Genomic DNA, 14,407 nt, shown 5'->3' with positions numbered 1-14,407 from the left:
GTGCAACAGTTCCAAACCAATATGGACTTGCACCTAACCTAACCCTGACCCCCCAGCCCATAACTGCGACCCCCTTATCAAAACTAAATGCTGATGACTTGCAATATAGGTTTAACCCCCATTTTCCCATGCTATTTTGTTGTGTCTCCCTTATATTTGATGGTGATCATGATGAGACATACAGTGGTAATCGTGATACACATCATTATCACAATAATTTCAAACAGAGTAATAGGGATTTTTTTATGATGGTTTCTTTGATCTCGTAGTTTTGTGACAGTCTTGTCAACTTCAAATCTTGTTAGACACATCTTTAAAAAAACACAATTCTGGTTTATTTACTTTTGATGGATGATGAATTAATCATCACATCATTATTATATTTAAGTACACACACGCCAACATGACACATTTGTCATATTATATGGGTAGTTAGAGCGTGATTGTAATGAATAGATAGGTTATAGCGACCTCACCGCTTATTCTTATTGTGTATGATATAATTGCAATATTTCCATTTATAATATATTTTTAGAAAATATATTTAAAAAAAAATTCGAAAAATGATCATTCAATCACTTTTTCCGCAGGCACATATAGTAGCTTGTACACGCACATAAAATGATAAAGATAAAATGACGATAAAACGATATAAAATAATAGGGATATTTTATATTGCCGTGTAGCATGCCAAGTTTGAATGTTTCCGTTTATAATAAAGCATCTCTGGTAACAAAAGTCACACGTGTCAAATGATTAGTTTATCATCTGCAAATGTCAAACTTAATCTTTCTTTGCGTCCGTCGGACTACATCTGAGTTCGATTACTTGTGACTAGATCGCTGAAATTGCCTTCCCGGGTGGATTGCTCTATAATCTTTTGAGAATCTCGTGATCGCCACCGTTTTGGTCGCCAATCAACGTCAACCGTTACGTTGTGGTAAACGATCAGGGAAAAACAGCAAACCAGACACACTACAACGAAGAAGTATACAAACCAAAGCTAGACGCCATGACCATTTGGCTATGAGACATCAGGAGCCATGGCGGGTTGGCACCGGATAACCGCTTTCTCTTCGCAGCTTCTAGTCGGTTTGTTATTGTTGCTCTTGTCAGCTAGGAGCAGCGGGAGACCACCGGAGAAATGTCTCGACTACAAGTCTTGTCAGCCCCCAAGACCTCCCGTGGTCCTCAGTAAGTGTTTTCCTCAGTGTTTTACAGCGTTTATAGGCTTGTTCACTTTACCATCTGTTTCCAAATAATCGCACAACTTATTGTCACCCCTCTGTCACCTCAACGGTTAGCGACGGTTGTTGATAGTCAAGGTAGGGCAAACTTAATGCGAAATATCACCATTTTAATATATCCTTGCTCGTTGCAAACATCATATGAAACTCAAAGTAACATTCGGTGCTTTTCAAATTACTTCTTGGCCATTGCTCAAATCGGCTTGCACATATCCACCCAGGCTGTATATTCTTTAATTCAATTTTAACTTTATTAAATGTTTGGCCTGTTGGTCCCATTTTCTTCTTCCATCAAAAGATCCAGCGATTCATCGTGGAGAGAGGCGTGTACCAGGTTGTACGTAGCACTGTATTCGGAAAAAATGCAGTTTTTAATATTATGTTTGTGTAGTATCGAAAACGGGTTGCCCTGCATTCCGAAAATGTACTTAGTCATCATTTGTCGAAGATTAAATTTTGTCTTACAGAAAGGCGTCCAAAATTGCTATATTCTTGATCGGAGTTCGGCTTGAAGTCAGTTAGGAGGATTATCACCAAGAAAAAACATTGATTACCACACTATGTTGACATACATTTGCGAGATCGAGTGCACATTCAACCATTGTGTCTGCAGTGAATTAGAACTGTTTGGGTGCGCGCGCACGCGCGTGTGTTAAGGCTGATTGTTTACAGTCGGAGCAGTCCCTTGATCATATGACTGAGTTGGAGCAGAATTTGACTCTCCAGCACTGCAGCCAGTTAAGTTTATAGGATACTGGAGAAGTCTCTATATGGAGTTTTCTGGACTCTGTTTTAGTCTTACAATAAAGTGTGTAACTTTTATATAAATTCCAATTCCAAATCCAGGTTAAGATTTACTACAAAAGATCTATTACCAGTTTAAATCTCTGCAATTCCTTTTCTTCTTCCACTCCTTCATTGAAAGGGGCTTAGGTTTAGAGGAATCTTATCTGTGTTTGGCTTAGTCCCAACCACAACCTTTGTCTGACTACATGAGTGTATGATAAGAATCTGTGTAACAGTTTGATCCGCAGTGATCTTTTACTGTTTGTTTGTGATTGTTGTTAATCAGCCAGTATCTGTGGATGTACCATATGTATGTTTAAATTTCTGCAAGTATTCCGCTACATAATAAAGTGATTCTCTACAAATTCTTACTAGTTCCCTATCTTCAGCCTTTTCTAGCGATCTCCTCCTGCAGTAAGGTTGGGTCACAACCCAAAAGTTGTTCTTGTTACTTATCTCTAAATAATTATTCTTAAACGGCTCACATCATAATGCTGCCGTTACAAACCCAGGTCCCTGCAGATTTCAAAACATTGTTTAAGATAAGGGATTGGTGTTATAACACACAAATCAATGTAGCATTAGAAAAAGAAATGTGTTTCCTCTCTTCTGTCTTAGGCAAGATACTACTGACTGTCTTGTGATTCAATCATTACTAGTACAGTGGGTCCAAATTGCCACTGAACAAAACTTTGACTATTGACTCTCAAATTCATTTCTAAAGACAACCACAAACTCTACATTATTACAGTTATGAACAAAAGCCTGTGTGGAGCTTTTGTAAAGTTGTGTTACACTGACAGCGAGGCAACCAGAAAGGTCTTTTCAACTATGTAAGAATTTTAGAGTGGGACAAAGAGCTAAACAAAAAGCTTAAAGAGGAAATACATTGACCATTGCAAGTTTTAATATATATTCAGAATTCACCACAATCAGAAAGATACAGTATTTCCATATTGTATAATATTTGAATTTGCATCATAGTGGTTAATTCTGGAAAGTGTGGCTCAGTGTTATTAAAAGAAAAGAAAAGTAGAAATTAAAAAATTAAAAGCTTGACAATTTATTACCAAATATTTTGATATGTGTGAAGTTCACATTTTGACTAAATAGGGAACCTATTTTAATATTCAAAGTGTTTACTCTGTAAATACTTTCAAATTTCAGGATAAATGAATGTGCTGTCAATTAAACATTCATATATTTACATATATTACCTTTTTTATTTTGTAACTGTAGCATCCTGACATATCTTTGTGTTATAGGACCCAAGTAGTCATTTAACTTTTTCATGTTGAAACATGTTATTCAGTACTTTTGTGATATTTAAACCAATGATAGCGAAATTAAATAGTCAAATTTAGTTACGTTTAAAAAAAAAAATCAGTTATTTGTAAACTTCAAAAATGTATGGTGGATTTTTTTTTTTTTTTTTTAGAATTTTCAAAGTGATGAAGACATTTGCTATAGCCCCACCATCAGGAGAATTGGCTGTGTATATGAGTATAAATTTCTTTGGACTTATTTGCAGTGTTTTGTGTATGTTTGATTACATGGAGGAAAGAACAAGTGTGTATACTCATGCCAGGAGCTTTGTGGGACTGAACTTAGGTACAGCTTTCCTTTGAGCTAAATGTTAACGTCAGCACGCTAATAAGATCACAATGGCAGCACTAAAGTGCTGATTTTAAGCAGGTATGATGTTTACCATGTTTGCCAAATTGGTTTAGTGCATTTGCTGACATTTTCGAGTTATTAAAAACATAAAGTAAAGTAGAGGATGATGGGAATGTCATTAGTTTAGTAAGTATTTGGTCATAAAGCAAAGCAAAGCATTGCAGAAAGGGAAATTTTGACCTTATGGTGGAACTACACAAAAGTAAAGGTTAGTAAAGGTAAAGTAAAGGTCACCAGAGTTATAACATTTCTTCGTAAGGGGGGCTTCTATTTGTGTACCAAATGTCATGGTAATCATTCCAGAAGTTGTTGAGACATTTCACTTAAAACCACAGATCCTCATGGTGGAGCTAGAGGAACAGCCAGGGAATCATTACGTTTCATCTTCTGGACCCATTCCATAGTCCAGTCCAGATCACTGTTACAGACTATTATAGTTGTTGAGATATTTCCATGTGGACCAAATTGGTGGAAGAAACTGACAGACACTGCCATCCCTAGAGCCATGCTGAAAGCATGACTAAAAAGCAAGAAGGCGAAACTTAGCAAATAAACTAAGCAACCTGCTTAGCCTGATAATAGGTTTGATTATTGATTACCATTCTTTTTCGTCAATTACTGATTACTTTATACATAATAAAAGTTATAAAATATTGCCAGTGTATCAAAGTGAGTTGGCAGTAATTCTTAGCTCACATTGCTTTTGCAGTTCCTGGGGATCTAGGAAACCAGTTGGAGGCAAAGCTGGATAAACCCAGTGTTGTCCATTACATCTGCTATAAGAAGACTGACTCCTTTTTCACTCTGTGGCTCAACCTGGAGCTGCTGGTCCCTGTAGCCATAGACTGTTGGATAGACAACATAAGGTATGGCATGGGTGTCTCTGTTTGCTTGAGTCTTAACGTTTACATACAATCATCAATAAAGTAAGGTTTGTCAGTCACTGATGGATTTCTTCACCTCACCAAATACACAAAATGAATTTTCTCTTGTAAAATGTTTGATGAGGTCCCATTTTTCCAGTTTTATGGCATCAAAGTAACAGGGAAATCTGATGCTGCCATTTTTAAATGTTGAAAACAGCCTTTTTTAAAATATATTATAATGAACTATTATTATGTAATAGTTAATCATAAAATATAATTAACCATATTGTAGTATTTTTCTGTGGTGACCAAATAGGATAGTATATTTTCCCTTCACTGTTTTATGGGGAAAGTTTGATTTTTGTAAAAACACGGCGTGGTGCAAATTCCAAATTTCATCAGGGAGTAGCTAGATGGATTCAATGACCTGGCTGACTTTCTACGAACACTAATCAACCTACACTGGATAATCTGACCTTTGAACCCTGCATTTATCAGCAAGGAAAGGAAGGAAACAGAGGGTGAGATAGCATGCCTTTAAGGTGTCCATCAGCTATCAACTAAAAAAAGACTTCAAGGCTTGATATTGTGTCTGACTGTGCTCTAAATATTCAACTTATTCTGTTATATGTTTTGTTATTGTTTTACTGGAACAAAATCTGTTTTCAGAAAATATGTATTGCATTTTTTATTCATTTAGAGATGAGAACCGTGAACTACATTTATCTTGTAATGAGAACTTCGCCATTAAGCAATTAAATAGTGCAGTCAGAGGACTGATTTGTTAATCTTGAACAAAGTTATCTTCAGTAATGGTGTACGGTTTGTTCATTGTGAAATGAGGGCAATATTAATAGATAGTGGAAACCATGATCAATATTCATATAATTGGCTGATCGAATGATTGCACTTGATCGGCTGCCATGACAAAGACTACAAACAGAACGTTTTTTATTGAAGCTGCACAATAGTTAATTTAAAGCTGTCTAACCACCTTAAACATATTCTAATCGAAAACATTTGGTTAAATTGCTCTTTCATTACTAATACTATCCCAAACTACATTTATTTTATTTTGTTGCATACTGTATTTTGTCATGTCAGTATAACTAACTCACTATTGTGAAAATTCTGAAATTGTAAGAATTGCACCAACAGATCAGACAATTTCTCAACAACCTACATGTTGCCATCTGACATCTAATGACAGCATTTCTCAGCATCTCTCTTAGAAATTGAGTCATTTGTTCCTGACAATTAGTTAAATCAACCATGAATAAGTTTGGGCTTAAAACTAGCCTATGTAGCTTTTTCATTAGTAGCCACTGTGTTCACAATTGACATTTGCAAGACAACTAAAACATTTAGCAGTAGCACAAGTAAAGAATTGTAAAGTCTTTAAAATGCCTCAGTAATCTCATTTACACAAAAGTATCTATCCAAAGTTTGCTGACATTAGCAATCAGAGGGTAGTGGTCATACCAGACCAATTAAGACTGTAGTAGAAAAACCTCTGAATGTATTGAATAAAGCAGCTACACTTCTTAGTGCTTATGAAATCAACTTTTTATTTGTAAGAGGAATAATGTGTTATTTCTTATTTTAAGTGACATAGTCTTGCTTTAAGGACTTTAAGGTCTACAGCTCTGGATACATTTTAAACCAGCTTCAGAGATCTGGAATATCCAGGCTAATGTGAAAACATTAGCAATCCAATCAAGCCAACTAAGTTATCACCTATCAAGAACACTGCCCTGGTCTAATCCATGTACATAAAATTACCTAGAACCTAGACAACTTGAATGACAGACTAAAAAGTATACGTGTGTGAGAAATGACAGTTGTGCTACAGGTTTGTAAATGTTTGTACATGTTTTCATGTTTGCATCGGGCTAAATGGATACTGCAAAGGTGTAACTGTGTAAGTCAACAATTGGCAGTTTTAGTGAAATAACTTAAATACATTTTGGTAAAGGAAGGTGAAATTCAGAGTTTTAACCCTCATAAGTTAAAAAAAAATTATAAAGCTGATTAGAATTTGTTTAGAAAATATCCAAAGCCATTGTGAGTCCTTATCTAACAATCATAGATTTGTTGATTTTCAAAAATGTACAAAAATGTTGAAAATATTTTCCCTATATGTTCACTTCTGCTCGCTAAACCAAGATGTCTTTTCTTACATTTGCAACTGTGGAATGATAGCGAGTATATACAGTGTTTGTGAGTGTGTGTGGTTCAGCACAGATGCAGAACTAATCCTGATAAAGTTCTTCTTGTCACAATTTTTGTATATGTGCAGATTGATGTACAACAGGACCACACACACCACCTTGTCTCCTCCAGGTGTGGACATTCGTGTCCCGGGGTTCGGACAGACGTATTCACTGGAGTATCTGGACCCCAGCAAACGCAGTGTGGGTGAGTTGAAGGCACAAAACCAAACAGTCCCTTAGAGAAGTGAGAACCGTTTAAAATATCCTCCAAAAAAGTCCTCACGCGCAAGGGCCAAATGGGTTCTCACAAAGATAGACAGACAAGAATCAGATTGTCACTTTTGTCAGTGCTCATGTTTTGGGTAAGAGACTAGAATGTATGATGATTTATTTTTTCTTTCTTGTGTTTGTGTGTGTGTCTATCTACTAGGCATGTATTTCTTTACTATAGTGCAAGCGCTGGTAGACTGGGGCTACACCAGAGATGACGATGTCAGAGGAGCTCCTTATGATTGGAGGAAAGCCCCAAGTAAGCAAACACGCATAAACACACTCAAAGAAATGCTGGTAGTGAGCCCTGATTAACATCTATTCCCTCAGTCTTTACCCTAACCCATGAATGTCGAACCCTCACCTGTAAAATCTAAAATACATTGATCACACAAAAGAACTTGAGAGACTGGTCTGGCTCGTGTAGCTGTTCCTCACTAGAACAGAAGAACATACAGTATATTAACTGGTCTTTGGAGATCCTGTCTGTGATTTGTGGGTTTAAGCAGCTGACACAATTAAAACACACGACAAATACAGACAGGATACGTTACTGCTTCCTTGTGATGTATTTCTGTGTTGAAAGAGGCAATATGTAAGTATTTTAGTTTAAACATTCAGAAATTAACTAAGATTATCAAAAGAATGTGAAGAAATAACAGTTTTGACTTTATGTCAAAGACATCTACGTATTGTGTTGCAGAGATATCTACTGAAGTTAGCAAGCTAACCAGCTAGCCCCAGCCTGTACCGTCTTGTAATAGAACTTTGTACCTCAAGAGGCAATAGTAAGTCACTGTGGCATCCAGTCTGCCCTCAGTCCAACATGAGAGGATGAATAAGTAGTAACTGGTAGGCTATAAACCTGTGTTGCAGCTGTCCTCTCTCTGCAACATTTCTCCTCTCTTTCCTCAAGCTCAGCTATTGATGCTGCTGCCTTAGCTACTCTCCCTTGCGTTCCTCGACTTCTCATGGCTTGTCCTCTACTCCTGCAACCACTACATCTTCCCTGTCTCTCTTACTGGGCAGACTGGGTGTGGAATTGTCAACCTCAGTCTAACAAAAACTGAAGAAAACAACCTAAAAGTTATATAATCAGATCGCAAGATAAACCTGTGTGGAAAACATTTTCCCAATCCACGCAGGTTTGGCAATATGTCAACAAAAAACTGGATTTTTTTGATGGTCCACCGATGTGGTGGCCCACTGGGATTTGTCCCGGTATGCCCTATGGCCAGTCTGACTATGGCACAGAGGAATGGAAAGGGAGATCCCAACTTTCTGGTAATATGCTGCCACTTATTTGTTTGGAGGATGAAGTTGACGTTTGGCCAACTTCTTACACACAATCCCTTTAATTCAGGATTTAAGAAATTTAAAGGGTCACTTAGCAGGCATGTTAAATGATTTGCAGACCTTAAAATGAACAAAACTTATTGTACATCTTGTGAGCTCGGACTCAGTGTTTATTACTTGGCGTGATATGAGGGAACAAACAAACAAACAAAAAAAACTGGATGATGATAATTTTATAAATTTGAGCACATCTTTTTAAACACTGTTCCTGACAGTCATGGATTTTTATTTTGAAATGGGTATTAAAGGCAGTGAAGTCAGAATAAATAGGTGTAAATAACCTTGGGAAGTGTGGGAAACTATACCCATCAAGCCATATTTTTGAACTGGTCCAATGCTGTTCGAGCTTTTCTGTCCAAACCAGGAAATAATCAGATGTCAGTTCTTAGAAGCACTCTACCCTAATATTGGAAATGCAGAAAATTTCACAGCACGGCCAGTGGGGGGAATTTGTTTACTCATCTTCTCTGTCATTCTTTGTTCCTCTTCCAGATGAGAATAAAGAGTATTTCCTGGCACTGCAGCAGATGATTGAACAGATGGCAGAGAAAGCTGGTGGGCCTGTGGTGCTCATTGCTCACAGTATGGGCAACATGTACACCTTGTACTTCCTCAACCAGCAGCCTCAGGCTTGGAAAGACAAATACATCAAAGCTTTCATCTGTTTGGGTCCACCGTGGGCTGGAGTGGCCAAGACCCTCCGCGTGATCATCTCTGGTAAGAGATGAAACTAATATTATGGAAGCACTACTACTTCGTATATGTTGCAGGTCTGTCTGTGTTGTGTTGTACAGTGGACTAGGGTCAACTCTTCCAGGACTTTATTGCAAGACTACATCATAACTTCCCTGCAATAGTAGAGAAACACATGCACAAGGTCTGGTCTCTCTTGCATTAATGCTCTCTGTGCCTTCTCAGGGAAAGTCCAGAATAAAAAGAGGAAAGATGAAAGCACAATATACACACTAACATTCCAAAGATAATTAAAATTCTCATAAAAGAAATAAATAACCTAAAATATGTTTTTTCTTCAATATATTACAAAATAAGCAGTCAAGCAAGAAACCCACATGTATGCAGATGTATAGAAATAAAGCATTCACAGGGTTTCTTGCATAAATGGTCTCTGCTTGTGTTACATCAAAAACAGATGTAACACAAGCAGGCTCCCCACCTAAGCCAACATAGTTTCAAGAGTAAAAGAGAAAATATGGAATATGGCCCATATGTGTGACATTTGATCAAATGTTTTTTTAATTATGACATAAACTGGAGAGATTTTAAATTACTTTTCACAAAAATAACACAACATACCTTCAACTGCAAAATGTTGCACCAATAAAGTTTTGCAAAATGACCCAAAATTGTATGAAGAGTACTAACCCTGAAACACACATATTTCTCCATGTATGCAGATTGAAATAAGACAAAATATTGCCACTCCTATGCAAAATTACTTTTGCATAGGAGTGGCAGTTAAGGCTAGTATATCATTTGTCCCCCAAAACTGTTATTTTTGGAAGATATGTGCTTATGATGTTGCAGTGACTTGATTGCTTTTGAGTGGATGACGCCACTGATGTTTCCTAGCAATCAATTTACACATTACTAAAGTTTTTACTAGCTAAGACATTTCTTAAGTTTTACGGATGCCACTCGTATTAATATATCCCTTTTTTTGAAAGAAGCTAGTAGTTACTGAGAACTTATAGATGACTTTACACACAAACTTAGTGATGGATTTATGTATAGCCTGTGCAACCCAGTCCAGAAGTGTTACCTGTGAAGTCTTTAAATCTTCATTCAGCCATTATTGTCAGGCCCCAAAGTAGGAAGTAACCAAATGCAGCTATATTTGAAGCAACTGAAGCCTGTGTAAAAACTCCAATTGCACACAGTGACTGCTCTCTTCCACCCTCTGTTCCTTTACTAGGTTACTTCATAGTTTCTAAAGCCAAATTGCATAAAGGACAGTTACATCAGATTCTTTATGTTGGTAAATGTTACCTTGGAGAATCAAACACTGATATACTCTCGATTAAACAATACCATACAATACATTATACTGTATATGGGTCATGGGTTTCAGGTACAGTATGTCTCTCAGGACATGAGTAGTGTTTTTTTTAATAAAGGCACACAATGAAACTCTCCTCACTTGTTTTGGGGTCTTGGTCTAGAAATTCTTAGCACAGTTTCAGTTCGCTATCACTACTTTCTGTTTTTTTCCTACAGGTGATAATAACCGCATCCCAGTAATTAGCCCGTTGAAGATTCGCTCTCAGCAACGTTCTGCTGTCTCCACCTCCTGGCTGCTCCCCTATGCCCACTCTTGGCCCAAAGATGAGGTGTGTGTGTGTGTGTGTGTGTGTGTGTGTGTGTGTGTGTGTGTGTGTGTGTGTGCACTGTGTGTGTGTGCACTGTGTGTGTGTGCACTGTGCCTGTATTGCTGTGTTCCAGCCGCACCGGAGCTGTTTCTCAGATAATGTGTTGCTCATGCTGTATTTATTACTTATGTCTTATTTATGGCTTATTTGCTGCGATTTCCACAGGAATCAAGTTGAGCCATAGGATCGATGAATATGTATTTCAAGGAGAGCCAAAAATGAAAGAGGTGCCAAGTGAAAGCATGTTTCAATTTAGGCGCAAACATCACCCAACCCTTTGTGCGTGTGCGTGTGCGTGTGTGTGTTGTCTTTGGGTTAGTCACTCAATTTATTCTCTTTAGCTTTGTTACCTCCCAGCCTATCTGAATTCTGTTGTATGGATACAGTGGTCGATAGAAGTTATTGCGAACTAAGACTGTTAAGTTTTGCTATCTCAAAATCAGTGTATAGTAAATGTAAGTTAAAGGTGTGTTACTGATGTAACTACTTATAACTGAAATTGGCATTGAGGTCTTAAAATATATTAAAATATAAGGTCTTAAAAAAGGTATTAAAAGGTATTGGATTTAACTTCAGGATTTAGGCATGTACCTTGCAAAATGGCCAAAAACAATTAATGCAGCTTTAATTAAAGGTAACCCTTTTAAACAGTTACTGAGTAAGTCTCTCCACATGATGCACTATTTTACTATTTATGATAAAAATGTAATAGTTAGTGCGAACATGCTGTAACTTCTTATTCATTAGCTTTTTGTAGAAATAACCAAAAAAAGCAACCAGGAAACTATCTTTTTCTCCTCCACCTTAAGGTCCTGGTGCAGACACCCACCACCAACTACACCATGCTGGACTACAAGCGGCTCTACTCAGACATCGGTTTTGAGGATGGCTGGCTGATGCGTCAGGACACGGAGCCACTCGTAGCCGACCTCACACCCCCCGGCGTGGCCATCCACTGCTTATATGGCAGCGGTATCAACACATCTGAGGCCTTCCGGTACTCCGACAAGTTCCCCGACGTGGAACCCACGGTGGTGTTCGGCGATGGGGATGGGACAGTGAACTTGCGAAGCGCTGTCCAGTGCAAGCAGTGGGTAGGAAAGCAGAAACAGCCTGTGATGTTAAAAGAGCTTCCAGGGAACGAACATGTGAACATGTTGTTGAACTTGACGACTGTGGCTTACATCAAGACCGTGCTGTTCTCGCCCTGATGCTAGCAGATACTGAGGGACAGCCTGGCAGGGAGACCACTTTACTCACGTGCTGTAATATTACACTGACACACACACAGCCATATGAAGGACAGACAGGGAATGACTCATCTCATCTGTCTCTCTGAACACTGACTGCCAAAATATTCCCCTGTACATGCCACATTGCTCAAGAAAAAGTATTGAAATTTTGTAGTGCAATTGCAGAATCAAAGTTTTAAGTTAATTTTATAGCTGTAATTTTACAATTTATGTTAAAGTCAGGTTGTTTACTCTTGAGCAAAGCCTAAATACGATGACTTTTATATTGGTCTGAGATTTGAAAGAACCCAAGAGTTTACCCACCAAATCCATATTATGATAAAGGACATGTCAAAAACCAGGGATATAATGTATGTGCCACTATCTGTGTTATCAATCAAAGTCAGATCTTTTATCAGTGTTGTGAAATAGAATCCTGAACTTCTTTGACTAATTTTGTTAGGCTAAATGGTTTAAGTAGATATTTTATTTATATCTTTCTCAGTGCACCAGGTCATATGTATCAGTGCTTGGTATATATGTGAATGAGTGAAAAAACCTAAGCAGGCTTTTACCAAAAACGACTAGATACATTTTATTGTCATGTAATTTCATTTGATTTCTAGTGATCCTTTTGTTGATCTTTTTTTATTTTTCTGCATGCAGCCAAGCTGTAACTCCCTGATTGTCCTAGAGCTTTATTTTTATTGTGTTGTCCATGTTACATGAATCATGTGCTGAAGGACTGGACCCATACCTGGGATATGGAAGTTGATTTTAGTCATGCTGAAGCCACTCAAAGGTCAAACAATAAGCTTTAAACAAAAAACATTTTACTCAAAGTCCACTTAATATCTTTTTCAGGAGCTTTGAACTGCATCTCATGACCTTTATCCATAGAAAGTTGGCTCCATTCATTGAAATTGTTCTATGCTATGAAGAAGACCGGGAAATGCAGTTGAAAGCTCTAGAAAAAGCCAGCAAGTGGACCTTGAGAAACTTGAAAAATATGCTATTTGACTCAACAACCAAACAAAAAGATATGTCAAGAGTTTTGGAAAAAAAAAAATCTGAACTTGAGGTCCATTTATTTCTTCAGACTTTCAACTGCATTCCATGGTCTTTATCAATAAATGGAGTTTTGATGAGTTTTTGTGGAGGTAGCTCAGTTGTGCTCAAGTGACCTATGTATGGGACTTTGGTTCGAACTTCAGACCATAGTTTTATTTTTAGGCCTCATGATGATAACTTTATCTGCTGATGAAGATCATGAGATGTGGGCGAGAGTACCAGAAACTCAGGTAAGAGGAGCTTGAGTACTTTTTCTGATTTTCAGCAAATGAAATTCATTTTAAATCATTTTCCAGATTGTTTTCTAGATGGTTGTATCCAAATGGCTTTCTAATTTGGCAATAAAAAGCCAAATGATAGTGAATTTTTTTTTTTAACTGTTTGAAACAGTGTTTTAGTATTCAAGCAAAATTGAGGTTCTAAAATGAAATTACCCACTATATTCAGCATAGGAATACTGCTTTTTACTTCAGCCTATCTGGTCAGCATGCACTCCTGCAGTACCTCTATCCATAAATTACAAAGGAACAGCTGTTTCACATAACTTTCCATGTTCCATACAGTATATTGATGTTTCGGTACATATGTTTTTCCCAGGTTTAGTGTGTACCAGGTGACTAGATAGGCAGGTTTTACACAGGCACAAATGAGGGGACTTTTATTGCTTATGGAATAGGTCAGATCTTTTATTTGTTATTTCCTCTCTGTTTAGACAGACATGAAAATTTCAGACTACTGTTAAAATTTGATTCCCTGTCCTTGTGGAAATGCAGCCAGAATCCTTCTGACTTGAGTGGTTGTACTGTGCTATCCAGCCCTCACTGGTGAAGACCTAGATGATATACTCTTAAGTATCATATCTGCTGTGAATTATCATAACATTGTGTGTCATAATAATGTGGTGACATCTAAAGAGTACAATATGTCATATTACATTCAGCCATTGACATTTCTTTGTGGAGAAAATCCCTCTGGTAAACCTTTCACATTGTTTTAAAAATTCATGTAATTGTTGTTCTTTTGGACAGTTAAGTTATTCTTTGTATAAGCACAGGACAATAGTCGTTTTAACTGTATTAATTGATGACAAATCACTTCCTCTGTGTAAATAAATGGTAAAAGGTAAATGGCAAGATATGACTTTGTTGCAACCTCTCGGTGAGGTTTCAATACTGATTAAGTCCACAACTTCCTTTCATTGAGGCTTTTGTACATTGCCCCTTCGAGTATGCAGCTTCTCACACGAGTCATGATTCTCTAAAAGCTTGTTTCATTCACAAATCACTCCGCGTGAACCCAAAA

At 37.4% G+C, this 14,407-nt stretch overlaps 1 protein-coding gene across 1 annotated transcript; it reads left to right on the top strand.

The window, feature by feature from the left end:
- The first annotated feature begins 1,019 nt into the window (after nucleotides 1-1,019).
- pla2g15 (phospholipase A2, group XV) lies at nucleotides 1,020-14,224 on the top strand. Its single transcript, XM_040132066.1, has 7 exons — nucleotides 1,020-1,194; nucleotides 4,420-4,576; nucleotides 6,876-6,994; nucleotides 7,220-7,318; nucleotides 8,908-9,132; nucleotides 10,651-10,763; nucleotides 11,612-14,224. The coding sequence occupies exons 1-7, from the start codon at nucleotides 1,044-1,046 to the stop codon at nucleotides 12,011-12,013; spliced, it is 1,266 nt and encodes a 421-aa protein (XP_039988000.1). The 5' UTR covers nucleotides 1,020-1,043; the 3' UTR covers nucleotides 12,014-14,224.
- Nucleotides 14,225-14,407: the final 183 nt, after the last annotated feature.

Source organism: Xiphias gladius, chromosome 8, assembly GCF_016859285.1.
Source record: "Xiphias gladius isolate SHS-SW01 ecotype Sanya breed wild chromosome 8, ASM1685928v1, whole genome shotgun sequence".
NCBI lineage: Eukaryota > Metazoa > Chordata > Actinopteri > Istiophoriformes > Xiphiidae > Xiphias > Xiphias gladius.
This window is presented reverse-complemented; position numbering and strand designations above follow the sequence as displayed.

Coding starts and splice junctions, on each gene's coding strand:
- pla2g15 (XM_040132066.1), top strand. CDS start 1,044: ATGGCGGGTTGGCACCGGATAACCGCTTTCTCTTCGCAGCTTCTAGTC. Junction 7,319..8,907: donor TGATTGGAGGAAAGCCCCAA/GTAAGCAAACAC, acceptor TTCCTCTTCCAG/ATGAGAATAAAGAGTATTTC. Junction 10,764..11,611: donor ACTCTTGGCCCAAAGATGAG/GTGTGTGTGTGT, acceptor CTCCACCTTAAG/GTCCTGGTGCAGACACCCAC.